The 13,466-nt window shown below is 42.5% G+C and overlaps 2 protein-coding genes across 5 annotated transcripts in view; one reads left to right on the top strand and one right to left on the bottom strand.

Moving 5' to 3' along the window:
- Positions 1–9,677, bottom strand: part of Slc31a1 (solute carrier family 31 member 1) — a 31,543-nt gene extending 21,866 nt beyond the window's left edge. Inside the window, exon 1 of one of the 2 annotated variants that reach the window (XM_055611680.1) lies at positions 9,549–9,677. The gene's annotated coding sequence lies outside the window, so the exon portion shown is untranslated. The remainder of the gene's footprint in view (positions 1–9,548) is intronic. The other variant, XM_055611678.1, reaches the window with a different exon arrangement.
- Positions 9,678–9,887: 210 nt separating this feature from the next.
- The window catches only part of Fkbp15 (FKBP prolyl isomerase family member 15), a 54,563-nt gene continuing 50,984 nt past the window's right edge, over positions 9,888–13,466 (top strand). For all 3 annotated transcript variants that reach the window (XM_055611704.1, XM_055611703.1, XM_055611702.1), the window contains exon 1: positions 9,888–10,017. In XM_055611704.1, the coding sequence (XP_055467679.1) occupies positions 9,965–10,017 (53 nt within the window). In that variant the 5' untranslated portion in view covers positions 9,888–9,964. The remainder of the gene's footprint in view (positions 10,018–13,466) is intronic.

Genomic DNA, 13,466 nt, shown 5'->3' with positions numbered 1-13,466 from the left:
ATGAGTTCAAAGCCAGCCTGGTCTACAAAGTGAGTTTAGGCCAGCCAAGGCTACACAGAGAAACCCTGTCTTGAAAAATGAGAAAAAGAAAGAAAGAAAGAAAGAAAGAAAGAAAGAAAGAAAGAAAGAAAGAAAGAAAGAAAGAAAGAAAGAAAGAAATAGAGAGAGAAAAAGAAAGGAAGAAAGAGAAAGAAAGAAAGAAAGAAAGAAAGAAAGAAAGAAAGAAAGAAAGGAAGGAAGGAAGGAAGGAAGGAAGAAAACAATTCTATTGTAAAGTTCTTTGGATCAAAACAAACAAACAAAAAAACAAACAAACAAAAAAAACCCACCTCACTGGAGAGCTGAAGAAAGGATGAAGGGAAGATAAATGAAAATCTCAGAAAGAAAAAACCCAGCAGTGGGCAGCCTCTGCTCTGAATTTTGAGCATAGTGCTGATGGTACGTGTAGTCTAGGCAGCAGGTGTGACACAGCAGAGAGACTGCTCAAGAAAAGAGAAATTGACAAAACTGGAGAGTCTCGCAGCTCAATGTCAGTTTCCCTGGGGCATTTGTTGAATTCAGGGGTGGTGTAGAAGTCCAGGTACTATGCCAGAGTCAGAACAATTTCTGCAGCTCTGTGGTGCATTGGACAGACAAGGCTACACAGAGAAACCCTATCTCCAACCAACCAACCAACCAAACAAACAAACAAAAAAGGCTCAAGGTTATCTTCAGCTAGTTTAGGCTAGACTCAAAATAATAGTAGTAGTAGTAATAATAATATTTTAATAATGATGAAACAAAAGACGTTATTGGTGACAATTTTGACTTGTTTTATGGTCTCTAACATCAAAAAGACACAACTATGAAGCTGCCACACACTTCAGAAAGTTATCATACATACCCCATAATTACATACATCTAAGAGGAGGGTAAAACACATTGGCATGGTATTCTTTTTAATCTCACTCCCTCTGTAGATTGTTGTAAAAAGAAAATGTTCTGAATCCTATATGTAAGTAAGGATTATGACTGGGACATGTCCCTTTTTCTGAGTTTATAATATATTCACCTTGTACATTAATTCTTAAGTAATGTCACACTGAAAAGCATTAGAAAATGTCTAGTGACACAGGTTACTTTCTCGGTGTAGTTTGTAATTCTCAGCAGAAACCCCATTTACGGGAAAGAGGTGTATGCTAAACAAGTCCCTTGTGCAATACTAGTGGCTCCCAGTTTTGCCTTATCAGCTCCTAATTCTGTCCAAGGCCTCTCCAGAGCCACCTCACTTATCAAATGAGAAAAGGAGAATGGTTCTTAGCAACTTTTAAAAGACTGAATCACCAAAATGAGATATGGCTAATCTAGACAATTAGTTACATACTCTCTTGGAGAAGCCCACACTGTACTTGGGTCTATCTTACTTCTCCTTTCTTTGGGAAGCTTAAGTGTATCTGTCTGTCTTCTGAGTGCTTCTTTTTCTTAATCTTTGTATTTCAGCCTATATTAAAACATCTTTAAAAAAATTTTTTTTTGGTTTTATTTGAGACAGGGTTTCTCTGTGTAGCCTTGGTTGTCCTAGACTCACTCTGTAGACCAGGCTGCCCTTGAATTCACCCGAGACCCACCTGCCTCAGCCTCCCAGAGTGCTGGGATTACAGGCATGCTCCACTGCGCCTGGTTTATGTTAAAACATCTTTAATGTTCCTAAAAGTTCCAGAGAATTCCTCAGGCTGCTGAGGGTGGCAGTGTGGAGCTGCATCTGTCCTCACAGCTGACAAAGTCACCCAGAAAGGTTCCTATTGAAGTCCTTGTCTCTAAACAATGGAAATTAAGATGTTTCGAACATTTTTTCCCTTTCTTTTACTGTGCATTGGCAATTAAAACCCTACAGTCATAAGTCAGTCTTCAGTTAAAGTCTGATGCATGCACACCTGACACCTTGAAACAGCTCAAAATATCTATCCTAAAGGCAAATATGTGAACTGTTATATGTACAAAGCTATGCACTATAGGACTGCCTGTAACAGCAAAACACTCAATACAGCCCAAGTGTCCACTGATTAAATTAGTTATCATATTTCCAGAAAACAGAATACTCTATAGCTATTTAAGAGTAAGGCGTGTCTGTACACTTTAACTCCATGATCTTCCAGACACATTATGAAACTGATGGGAGGAGCACAGTACGCTACATGATATAATTTAAAAAATACTTTAAAAGGGGAAAGTATATACACAGTTTACAATTTTAAAAATTAAATGTCAGGTCTACCTCCTTTATTTTCCAGATAGGGAAACCAAAGCACACGTTATTGAAGAATGACTTTAACAATCTTTCTTTCTAGGTCAGCTTTAGACTTGCTTCTGCAATAGGACTCTGTAGGATTTAGCCTGTCCATTTCTCCAGATGGTTTGCTTGGGAGGTGGCTAAGCAGGATGGGTTTCTGAGCCCCACATATCCTTCTTTGGCAGTAAACAGTACAGTGGCTCTTTTCTTTAGCCCGGTCTCACCTTTCTACACAAAGAAGATCAAGTATAAAAATACATTCTTCACAAAGGCCTTTAGAAATCTTTTATTTGTCTCTCCCCCATCCACAACTCCAATTTGATCCGACAAACAAACTTAAAAGGTCCTTTAGTTATGCAATGGCAGAAGGGCCCAAGTTCACTGGGGAGTGGATCTCCTGGACACTGTACCCCACTTCCCTGCTACCCTTTGTTGCTGGCTAAGCCACATCCTGGAATGCAGCAAAAAAGACATGCGCTCTTCCTCTCTTACTGCCCCACTGCAGTCTGGGTGTAGTTTCAGTCCCATAATTAGATCTATTTTGAGTGTGATATATGTAAAGATTTCAGAATGCTTTATGTGTAGTACCAGAGTAAAGCAAAGTACTGTATTATATTTCACAGACTGAAGTTTGCTAAAAAAAAAAAAAAAATCACCAGTGAGACAGCTCAGTGGGTAAAGCCACTTGATGAGCAAAGCTGGCAACTTCAGTTCAATTCCCAGAACCCAAGTAAAGGTGAGAGGAAGAACTGACTCCCCAAAATTGTACTCTGATCTCTACACACGTGAACGCCCATACCCACACTGCATACAGAAATAAACAGCTCAGGCTGGCCTCAAACTGCCTATGTAGCTGAGGACAACCCTAACCCCCTGATCTTCCTGCCTCCACTTCCCAAACTCTATAGCTTTTTTGTTATTTGATTTAAAGAATACTAGCCACTCAAGACACACAGAGGGACAACGTGTTTCTTCATCTACTTGCTTGCTATAGTCAAAGGCAGACTGGACTTTGCTACAATTCAAGGTCTTTTATGTTTAAACTGTTCTTTAGTGACAGATATTTCAACTGATGTGCCCAGAATATGGTATGTAACAAAAATTAGGAAACGGCTTTTGTTCAGTAGGAAACTGCAAGTAAATATATAATAGGAACTTAAGTCCGATCAAACTAATTAACAAAAGATGACTTATCAAAGTGCAATAAGAGAATGTAGCTGAAAACAAGAAAACTGCTCCTGGGAGTGATGGTTCAGACCTTTAATCCCAACACTTGGGAGGCAGAAGCAGGTGGATCTCTGTTGTTCAAGACTAGCCTGGTCTACATAGTAAGAGGCTGTCTCAAAACAAACGAACAATAAACCAACCCTCAAAAATCAAGTTGTCCGAAACCCTGGATAGTGGTTTCATGGTATACTGCAACCAGAACTGACTAGGGCCAGGAAGAGTGTATAGAGCTGACCATAGGCTCTTGCTAGTTATGTTAACCTGAGGAACATGTTCATTCATTCAATATTTCTAAGATTTATTTTTACTTTATATGCATGACTGTTTTGACTCCATGTATGTAAATAAAATGTGCACAGAGATTAGAAGAGGGCAAAAGTCCCTTGAGCAGTGGTTTTCAACCTGTGGCTCACGACCTCATTGAAAATTGACCTACCCTTTCACAGGGGTTGCATATAAGGTATGCTGCATATCAGACATTTGCATTATGATAGCAAAATTATAGCTATGAAGTAGCAATAAAAATAATGTTATGGTTGGGGGTCACCACAACGTGAGGAACTGTATTAAAGGGTCACGGCCTTAGGAAGCTTGAGGGCTGCTGCCCTAGAAGTAGAGTTACAGACAACTGGGAGTTGCCATGTGGTACAGGGAACTAAACCCAGGACCCCACAAGAGCAGCCAGGGCTCTTAACCACTGAGCCATCTCTACTGCCATAGAACTTTTAGCTTTTTACACTTACTTATTTTGTGGGCACAAATGTTTTGCCTGCCATGTATTATATATGTATATGTACCATGTTGTGCCTCTCTGATGCCCATGCAAATCACAGAAGGCATCAGATCCCCTGAAACTGGAGTTACAGATGGTTGTGAACCACCATCCAGGTGCTGGGAATTGAACCTGGGTCCTCTGCAAGATAACCAGTACTTTTAACCACTGTGCCATCTCTCCAGACCACATTCAATACTTCTTGTTCATGTACTGAATAAAAGTACCATGATGAAGCCCAATCCCAAAGATGGTGGAAGAAACATGTAACTAACCACAACACAGTTTGAGATATATGAGTTACAGGTAAAGACTGCATGGGAGCTTATAAAAGGCTGACAAAGGCTGGGCATGATGGCATACAACTTTAATCCTAGTGCTTGGGAGCCAGTGGCAGGTCCATCTCTGAATTCTAGGTCAGCCTGGTCTACATGGCGAGTGAGACCTTCTCTTAAAAAACAGCCAAAGTTAAGACAATGGAACAGAGACTATGTGTACATAGTTAACAGCATCCCCCTTTATCTGAGGAACCAAATGGCTACATTCTGAATGCTTGAACTGCTTGAAAATCACACCAATACTTATTAATAGTCTTTAACAAATGTACTGTCTAGGGAAGGACTCAACAAGGCTAAGAAGCATCCGTTAATGCTGCTAATGTTTTCCTGGACTTACTTTTGAGAGGCAGACTTCCATCTCATGTTGTATTGCATAATGTCCTCAGCCTACAAAGCCTAAAAAAAAAAACCTAGGGCCATTGTGTAAAGGAAAAGAGGTAGGGTGGACCCTTCTCAACCCCTTCCTTCTCCACAGGGTTTGCATTCCTAAGGATGGGCCCCTCCTTTCTTGGGGATGTTACCTAAATCATAAAATGATACAGCTCAAAGCCATGGAACTTCAAAAGCATTTTCTTCCCAGTACTACTATAAGATGTGTGTGTGGGTGTGTGCGCTTGTATGGGCACAGCATACTGTAATGTATTACATATAAGACTTTTGATAACTTGTAACAAACCTAGTTACAACAAAGGACAGGAGTCCTGTTTTTAAAAATGGCTTTTCTGTGCTAAGACCTGAATGTGCAAAGTTGCATGAGCAACTTCCTATTGTCCCTACTCCCTGACCCCAGCCATACTTGCTTGGCAAACTTTAAAAAGCATAGTTTTATGAACAATTTATCTAACATCAGTTGAAGTCCTGTCACTATAAGCATTTCATTTTTCTAGTGATAACTGTGTCATCTTTTGCCTCTTGTTGCACATCTGGAACAAAAACTCAACAGTAGAGCCAAGTTAGAAACAGGAGGGGGAAGGAGTGACCTAAAGAGCAGAAACATTTAACACACACACACACACACCAGGCTGGCCTCAAGCTTCTTATCAATATGCCTTCTCAGATCTGAACTCCTCCCTCCCACATCCACCTCCCCAGTGTTGGGATTACAGGCCACCATTCCAGTTAGGGATCAGAGACTTCTAGTACTTAATTATTACCTTCACAACAGTCATTTCATTTTATTTACAGTCTGGAATCTTTGTTTTCCTCAACTTGAAATTTAGATTACAATCTAAAGGGAAACTGGATTAAAGTTTTAAGATTACTACCAGTGCCCTAAGTAGTGTTTACTATTCCTTAATTTACTTCAACCAATCTGTATAACCTCATATTCTAGGATTAGTAGGAAGAAATAAAGGGGGTATCTACCAAAAAAAAGATAAACTTAACCTTTATAGACTTCTAAATTAACTGAAGCTTTAAAATGCCAACCATGGGATGCTGTGGTGCTACATGCATATAATCCCATCACTGTCGAGGCAGAGGCAAGTGTATCTGTGTGATTTGGAGGCAATCCTGGTCTGCAGAGCTCCAGGACAGCGGGGGATACACAGTGAGACCCTGCTAAAAATCAAACAAACCAGCTAAAAATACTGATCATGTCATTTAGAGTACAACTCACTTTATGCTGATTTAAGTGGAAATCTGTCATCTTGGACTCTCATAATCCTGGCTTTGGGTGGCTTTTAAATATTATTTTTTAATTCTCTGTATATTATTACCTTAAACTCTCAGGAAAAAAATCCTAAAGAACTCCCAAACAATTAACTGACAAAGAAGATGTTTTATTCTATATGGTCATACTGGGAAGAGGGGAAAAATCCAGGGACTCTCTCCTTACAGTCTACCTCAGGGTTCTAAAGTGAAGTTGGAGTTTCAGTAGAGCCTATTTAAGCACTTCCAGTCAGGGATGGTCTCACACATCATTGTCTTCTGTAACAAACAAAATTTATGTCTAACAAGTTTAAACTCTTTCCAGAAGAAAGGGTTCCTCTCTGGATGGCCCTGGATCTCCCATCATGAGATCCAGGGACCACTGTTTCAATAGTCCAGAAGCTAAACTGTGGAGCACAGGTATATCCACCTGCTAAGTTGAATATTCTAATACTAACTGAGTACTTACTACCCTGCCAGGTATTGTTCTAGCACTTTATGCCTTACGTGAGTTAACCCATGACATTCATAAGAACTCTAGGAATGGATACTATCATTACCACTATTTTACAAAAGAAAAAAAAAAATCTAGCAACTTAACCAAGAGCTATACAATTAATAAGTAGTGAAGAAATTTGACCCTAAAGCTTGCTTAAGTATATGACTTCTACTCTACATAGCCAGTCTAGTGGTTATGTGTATGAAAATCAAGTTGAATGCTTTGGCTAGACTAGGTAGGAGGGAGTCACACAGATGCCTGCACTCTGCTGTTAGGTGTGGGATTCAACTCTAAAGGCTGGCAGAAACTTTTATAAACACCCAGAAAAATTCTGTAGACAGGCTTCTTTGTGAGCGACTTTGAACGAGTTTCTGTATGTTGATTTGGGCCAGGCTTTGATAAGCTTTCTACAAAGGACAAAACAGTTAAGCACTGAGGACCACGTCGTGGCTGCTGCAGATACTCAACTCCACCTTGTAGGATGAAAGTAGCCATAGATAATAAGTAAGTAAATGAGCATGACTGTGCTCAATAAAACTATAAAAACAGGCAGCTGAGATTAAGAGTTGCCTGTAGTCTATTGATCTCTGAGAACCATATGAAGACAAAGTTAAGGCTTTAGGTTATAAACAACAAAACCTATAGAGGATATTTCTGTTTTAAGCTGGGATAAGATGTGTAAAATGTGCATGATTCCCTACTTCAGCATACTTGAGTTAGCCGAGTCATAGTCCTAAGTGCAGCAGGTAAAAACACAACTCTTGTCTTGGAATAACTTGCAAAGCGCCCTTTAGGCTGGTGGTATGTGGCTCATGTTGCTTACTGAAATTTAAGATCGGATATGCCTGCCTATTGTCCCAGTCACCAAACAGGCCAGTTTTAGGGTTAATGAATACCTAAAAAGCCACTTAAAACACCCACCCAGAATGCAAGAAAAGATCTCACATGTTCTCTTTGTTTTGTTCTCTGAAAAAAAAAAAAAAAAAAAAGCATTACTAGTCCATTGTAATGACACAGTCTTTAATCCCAGTACTGGAAAGGCATAGGCAGGTGCATCTCTGTGAGAGTTTGAGGCTAGCCTGGTCTACATAATGCATTTTAGGACAGCTATGGCTACACAGATGGACTGTCTCAAAACAAAACAAACAACAATAAAAAACCCAAAACAACAACAACAACAAAAAATATTCGAAAGAAAGAAAGAAAGAAAGAAAGAAAGAAAGAAAGAAAGAAAGAAAGAAAGAAAGAAAGCATTCTTGAAATGTTTTAGTGTTGGTGTGATCAGGCCTAGGGCAGGGTTAGAACCTACCCATTCACCCCACCCACTTAAGTTCACAATTTCAACAAGCTATTGCTACAGGCTCTAGTCCTAGTGCACAGATTCCAGTCTCTCAATGCTCTAACAGTCAGATTTTACTGCTTTAACAAACATCTTAATCTGTAAAATAAACACAGGAAGCAGACCAACACGCCTTATCCGCAGATAAACAGGAATAATTTACTCACAAGAATTATTAACATATAACATAAAATCTAAGCTACACTGTTTCCCCTTCCCCCTCCCCTGGAGTTTTAGATAATAATACAGTCACCTTCAATGAACAAAAGAGACCAAGCAACCCAGACAGTTCACAGCCAGTACAGCATTTTTATCTTTCTGGAAGCTACCTATAAAAGACAAGGGCCATTGCGGGGCTCTTTGGACCACACCCGGGGCGGGGGGTGGGGGAAGGCGAGAGTAAATTAAGGAACAAGGGAACAGGGATTAATTCTATTATTCAATCTAATAAAAAATTAATGAGTACCCACTGTGGGCAAGAATACTTACAACTTACTAGTTCAAAAACTATAATAAAAAGCCCCACAGGGGAAGTGCCAAGAGGTACAGAGTTCTCTGGAAGAGAGGAGCTACCAGTCCCTTCAGGATCATCCGAATAGACCAAAGCATTCTGGTAAGGGACACTTTCAGGACCGACCTGACTGAAAAGAAAAACTGAGAGAAAGAACTCCAATGAGATCTCTGGAAATGGATGTTACACACCCGGACACACTATCTGCTTATCCACAGCGCAGCTAAGCCAGTTCTGGTTCAGGAGTGTTCAAAAATGATACCTGGTTAACCAAACACACACACACACACACACACACACACACACACACACACACACACAGAGAGAGAGAGAGAGAGAGAGAGAGAGAGAGAGAGAGAGAAAACTGGAGGCGGAGAAGTCAGCAACAACTGATGTTGACTTAGAACCTTGGTAGTAAAACTCAGCTCAGCAAGGTTGGGCTGAGGATTTTCAACCTCAAAGTCCCCTCCATCGTCCACCTCCCGAATATCCCAGCAATTTTGGACCGGGGACCTCTTCTAAGCTGTATGCCACACAGTCTAGCCAAGGTTCTCCTTCACTCATCAGCTCTCTGAACTCCGATACAAAGGACCGGGTCTGCCCTTTACTCTGCGTGACCTCGGACTAGACACCCAAGTGGCTCGTTCTCCTGTGATCTTGTCTGCAAATTCGTCGACCGGGATCGGACTCGATGATCTTTGAGACTTAAAACCTGGCAACCCGCTTAAGGAGACACTGGACACACGGTCCTTTGCGTAGGTGGGGAAACTGAGGTACCCAGCACCCAGCCTAAGGTCATAACAGCAATGTCGCTGGAAGGGCCCTGCCACCACACGGCTCTTTCTCCTTCCACCCTACAGGAGCTGCGGGGGGTCCTGGTTCGGAGGGGAAGTGACAGCCGAGTACACTGGGATGGGAAAGGGAGTGGAGAGAGAGGCCTTACCTTCCCAGGTCGAGCTCCGCCGCCGGTGCCTTCCCCTCGGACCCGGATCCCCTCACCGGTCTGGACTTCGACCAAGCCCCCGCCACTACTGCCCGGCTCGACGTGTCCCACGATCGCCGCAGAGGCCGCCGATTCCCGCCCTGGCCCCGCCCCCTGAGCTGTCTGGCCAATCCTCGCTCAGAGCCTAGGAACTCCACCCCCTCAGAGGCTGGCGAGGTCGTGCGTCACTGGGAGCTCATCTTCTCATTTGCCTTTGCTCCACCTTCTCCAACTCCGGGTCTCCTCTAGGCCTCACTGCCCTGAGAGACTTTGCCCAGCCGGAAAGCAGCTCGCTGCCACGGCACTTTACGACAGCGGCGGTGACAGGCCCTGGGGACATCTGACTTCCTCCCTTCATCTGGGCGAAAGCCGACGTGATGTTCGGGGCCGGAGACGAGGATGACACCGACTTCCTCTCGCCGAGCGGCGGGTGAGTGATTGAGAAGTGGGGGCCGGAGCTCAGAGCCGAGAGACCGGCGGTTGGTTGCAGGGTCGGTCTCTTCTCAGGCCTCTTCCCAACTTCCGGGTCCGTACCCTGCCGCACTCCCTCTCAGACCTCGCAGTCTGGGCGCAGCTCGCGGAGGGGTCAGGTCGGCAAGTCTGGGTTGGGGAGCTGGTGTCTACCTTGACAGCCTTCTGCCATATGAATCAGTTTCTCCAGTGAAATGGAGAGGATTACCTGCGGAGACTGCCTGCCTCGGAGTTTTTATGGGAGTCAGCTCCCGTAATAATTACATGAGCTGTAAATTCAAGAGACTTTCTCTTCCCCGTGAACAAGCTGGTGACACTGAACCAGGAGCTAGTGGGTCGACCAGCTCTGGCATCCGTTAAAGCCTATTTCGGGTGTTACTTTTTCAGTGATTTTCGGCCGGCACAGCCCCAGGCACAACAGACTGCTTTATCTTCTTATTCCCGGGAGTCTGTGCACATGGAACCTACTGAAATCTAAGTTCGGACAGAACTGCTTATGTTGCTCATTTTTGTCCAGCGCTCAGAACAGTAACTCCTGGCGCGTACTGATTGCTCACGAAGTGCCTGCGAAATTACGCTTTGTAAGCCCTAAGGCTTAAAGCCGGTGGGAAAGACTGCATCTGTTTCCTCCTTCCCTCAAACATCGTCTATACTATTTTGGGATAGAAGTCTTTAAAGGCAGGAAAGATCCCCCCCTTTTAATAATTAGCTCCATGTTTTCCATTGCATTGTCTTGGTGGCTCTCTTGATTTCCTTCAGACTTGTTAGCTGCAAAGCTCACATCTTTGCAGAAGCCCTATTTTGAACACCTGTTTTACAAGTTTTGTCATAATGGTGAACCTACTTAAAACACATCAACACGTCCATCATTCTGTCGGATGCTGAGAGGTAAAAATAATGATTAATCTTCTAGAATACTGGGAATTCAGTACAGGAGTGACCATAAAATGACTGGCTCTCTTTTTACCTTAATTATTTGTGTGTGTGGGGTGTATGCATATTGTGAACATTTTTGTGGAGGACAGAGATTCAGTATCTTGTCTGTAATCTTCCACTTAATGTTTTTAGACAGGTTTTCTCGCTGAACCTGAGCTTACCATTTTGACTAGACTGGTTGCCCAGTGAGCTCCTGTCACCACACTTGGCTTTTTATGTGGTTGCTGGGGATCTGAACTCAGCACAGTATGCTCTTACCCTGCTGTTCCATCTCTCAAGCTCCTCTTACTTCCTTCTTAAATGGTTAAGATCCTTTGACAGACAGTGAGTGGCTTTATAGCACATATCCTTAATTCTCACTTTTCACTCTTACCACCTCGCCCCACCACATCCTCACTTGAGGATGCCTACATCCACTTAGCTCCACTCCAAATTCATTTAGTTGCTACATTACTTTTGAGTTAATTTGGCACTGTTTCCTTTCTTTCCTATTTCACCTCGAACATCTACAGCCTCTGCTGCTGTTGGCTGGATTTTCAGCCAAAACCTTTGTGTGTGTGTGTCAGTACACAGGGCCTTTTGAATATCTTCAAGGGTTGTTTGTTTATTTGAGACAGTTTAACTATGAAGCCCTGGCTGGCCAGGAATTCTTTATCTATAGAGCAAGCTGGCCTTGAATTCACAGAGATCTACCTGTCTTCACCCCAAATGCTGGGAGTAAAGGCATGTGCCATCACAACCAGCTTTGAGGTTTATTTTAATTTCATAATCTTCACGGTATGAGAGTATTTGAGGAAAGTCTATACAGGAATTTAAAATTCCCAACTTTCATGCATCAAAGAATCTGCTGCTGACTAGGCAGACAATGATAGTCATGTGCTCTTCTCCTGATTCCTGACCCAAGATAAGTTCTTCCTGCCTCAATCTGCTTTCTCAAAAAGGCTTAACTACGGATTTGAGCTATCTCAAGCATATGACTGTTAGTCCTTGTCATAAAAAACAGATATTGGTGATAAAAGACTCAATAAAGAAAGCTATACAGATAAATTTTTGTTTCCGGTAACAGCTAGGAAAACATAAATTTTTGTCTGAGGTAGTAGTTAGGAAAACAGAATCAGACTAAGAATAGGAAAAGTGGGCTGGAGAGATAGCTCAGTGGTTAAGAGCACTGGAGCTTGAGTCCCAGCACCCACAGGATGGCTCACAACCATCCAACTCCAGTCCCTGGGACTCTTCTGTACTCTTTAGGTACCAGGCACTCACATGGTGAATAGACAGACATGCAGACAAAACACCCACACACATAAAATAAAATGAAGAAAAAAGACTAGACAAAGTTTTGTGCGCATCCTCTAATTTGGCTGTTCCTCTGATGGTTTTGCTAAGGAAGTAGAACAACTGACAATGAGTACTGCAGCTATGTTTCAGTTCCTCTTTTAAACTACAGTTTACTTTAAAAATGCTTCCCTATGTTTTGACTTAACTTTATGACTTTCTTGATCCTATTTAGGATATTGAAAGCTAACTGAAGCAACAGTACTGATGTCAAGGATGTTGTTTAAGTGACCAATAATCTGATTTTCAAGTTCCTGGGCCTCTTTTTGTCTGTTTGCTTGCTTGTTTGTTTTTGAGACATGATCTTACTGTATAGCTCTGGTTGCCCTGGTTCTCACAATGTATGCTAGAGTAGCCTCCAACTCAAGAGATCTGCCTGCTTCTGCTTTCTGAGTGCTGAGCCATCAGGCATGGCCAAGTTCTCCAAACTTAAAGTCAATGGTTATCCTAGAAGAAGTAAGCAAAAGGAATGCCTTCTCTTCGTTCTTAGCCCTTTCCCCAGCATCATGCCTCTGAAATGAGGAAACAGACAAATGTCTGCTAGGCACATCACATTTAACTTCAGGTAGTATAGAGGGGAATAGGGCATAGTTCCTACCCCTAAGAAACTTCAGTTATGCACTAGAACAAAATCAACCCAACAATAATTTAGATTTATGTATTTAGCCTTAGTGTGTGAGAGTGTGTGCGCAGGTTGTCAGATCCCCTGGAGCTGGGTTTACAGTGTTGTGAACCACCACCTGGGTCCCAGGAACTGAATCTAAGCCTTCTGTAGCAGCAACAGGTGCTCTTCACATCTGAACCATCAGAGCTGGAGAGATGCCTCAGAGGCTAAGAACACTGTTTGTTCCTCCAGAGGTCCTGAGTTCAATTCCACTGGTGGCTCACAGCCATCAGTAATAAGATCTGGTGACCTCTTCTGGTGTGCAGGTGTACATGCAGATAGAGCATTCATACACACACACACACACACACACACACACACACACACACATACACACATACGAAAATTTAAAAAAAAACAAAAACTGAGCCATCTCTCATAAGGCTTTGCTTTAAGATTGCACCTTACTATATTGCCCTGGAAGGTTGTGTGTGTGTGTGTGTGTGTGTGTGTGTGTGTGTGTGTGTGTGTGT

Source organism: Psammomys obesus, unplaced genomic scaffold (genome assembly GCF_907164565.1).
Source record: "Psammomys obesus unplaced genomic scaffold, mPsaObe1.curated_primary_1811, whole genome shotgun sequence".
Classification (NCBI taxonomy): Eukaryota; Metazoa; Chordata; class Mammalia; order Rodentia; family Muridae; genus Psammomys; species Psammomys obesus.
Note: the sequence above shows the minus strand (reverse complement) of the source record. Positions and strands in the feature narration are given on the sequence as shown.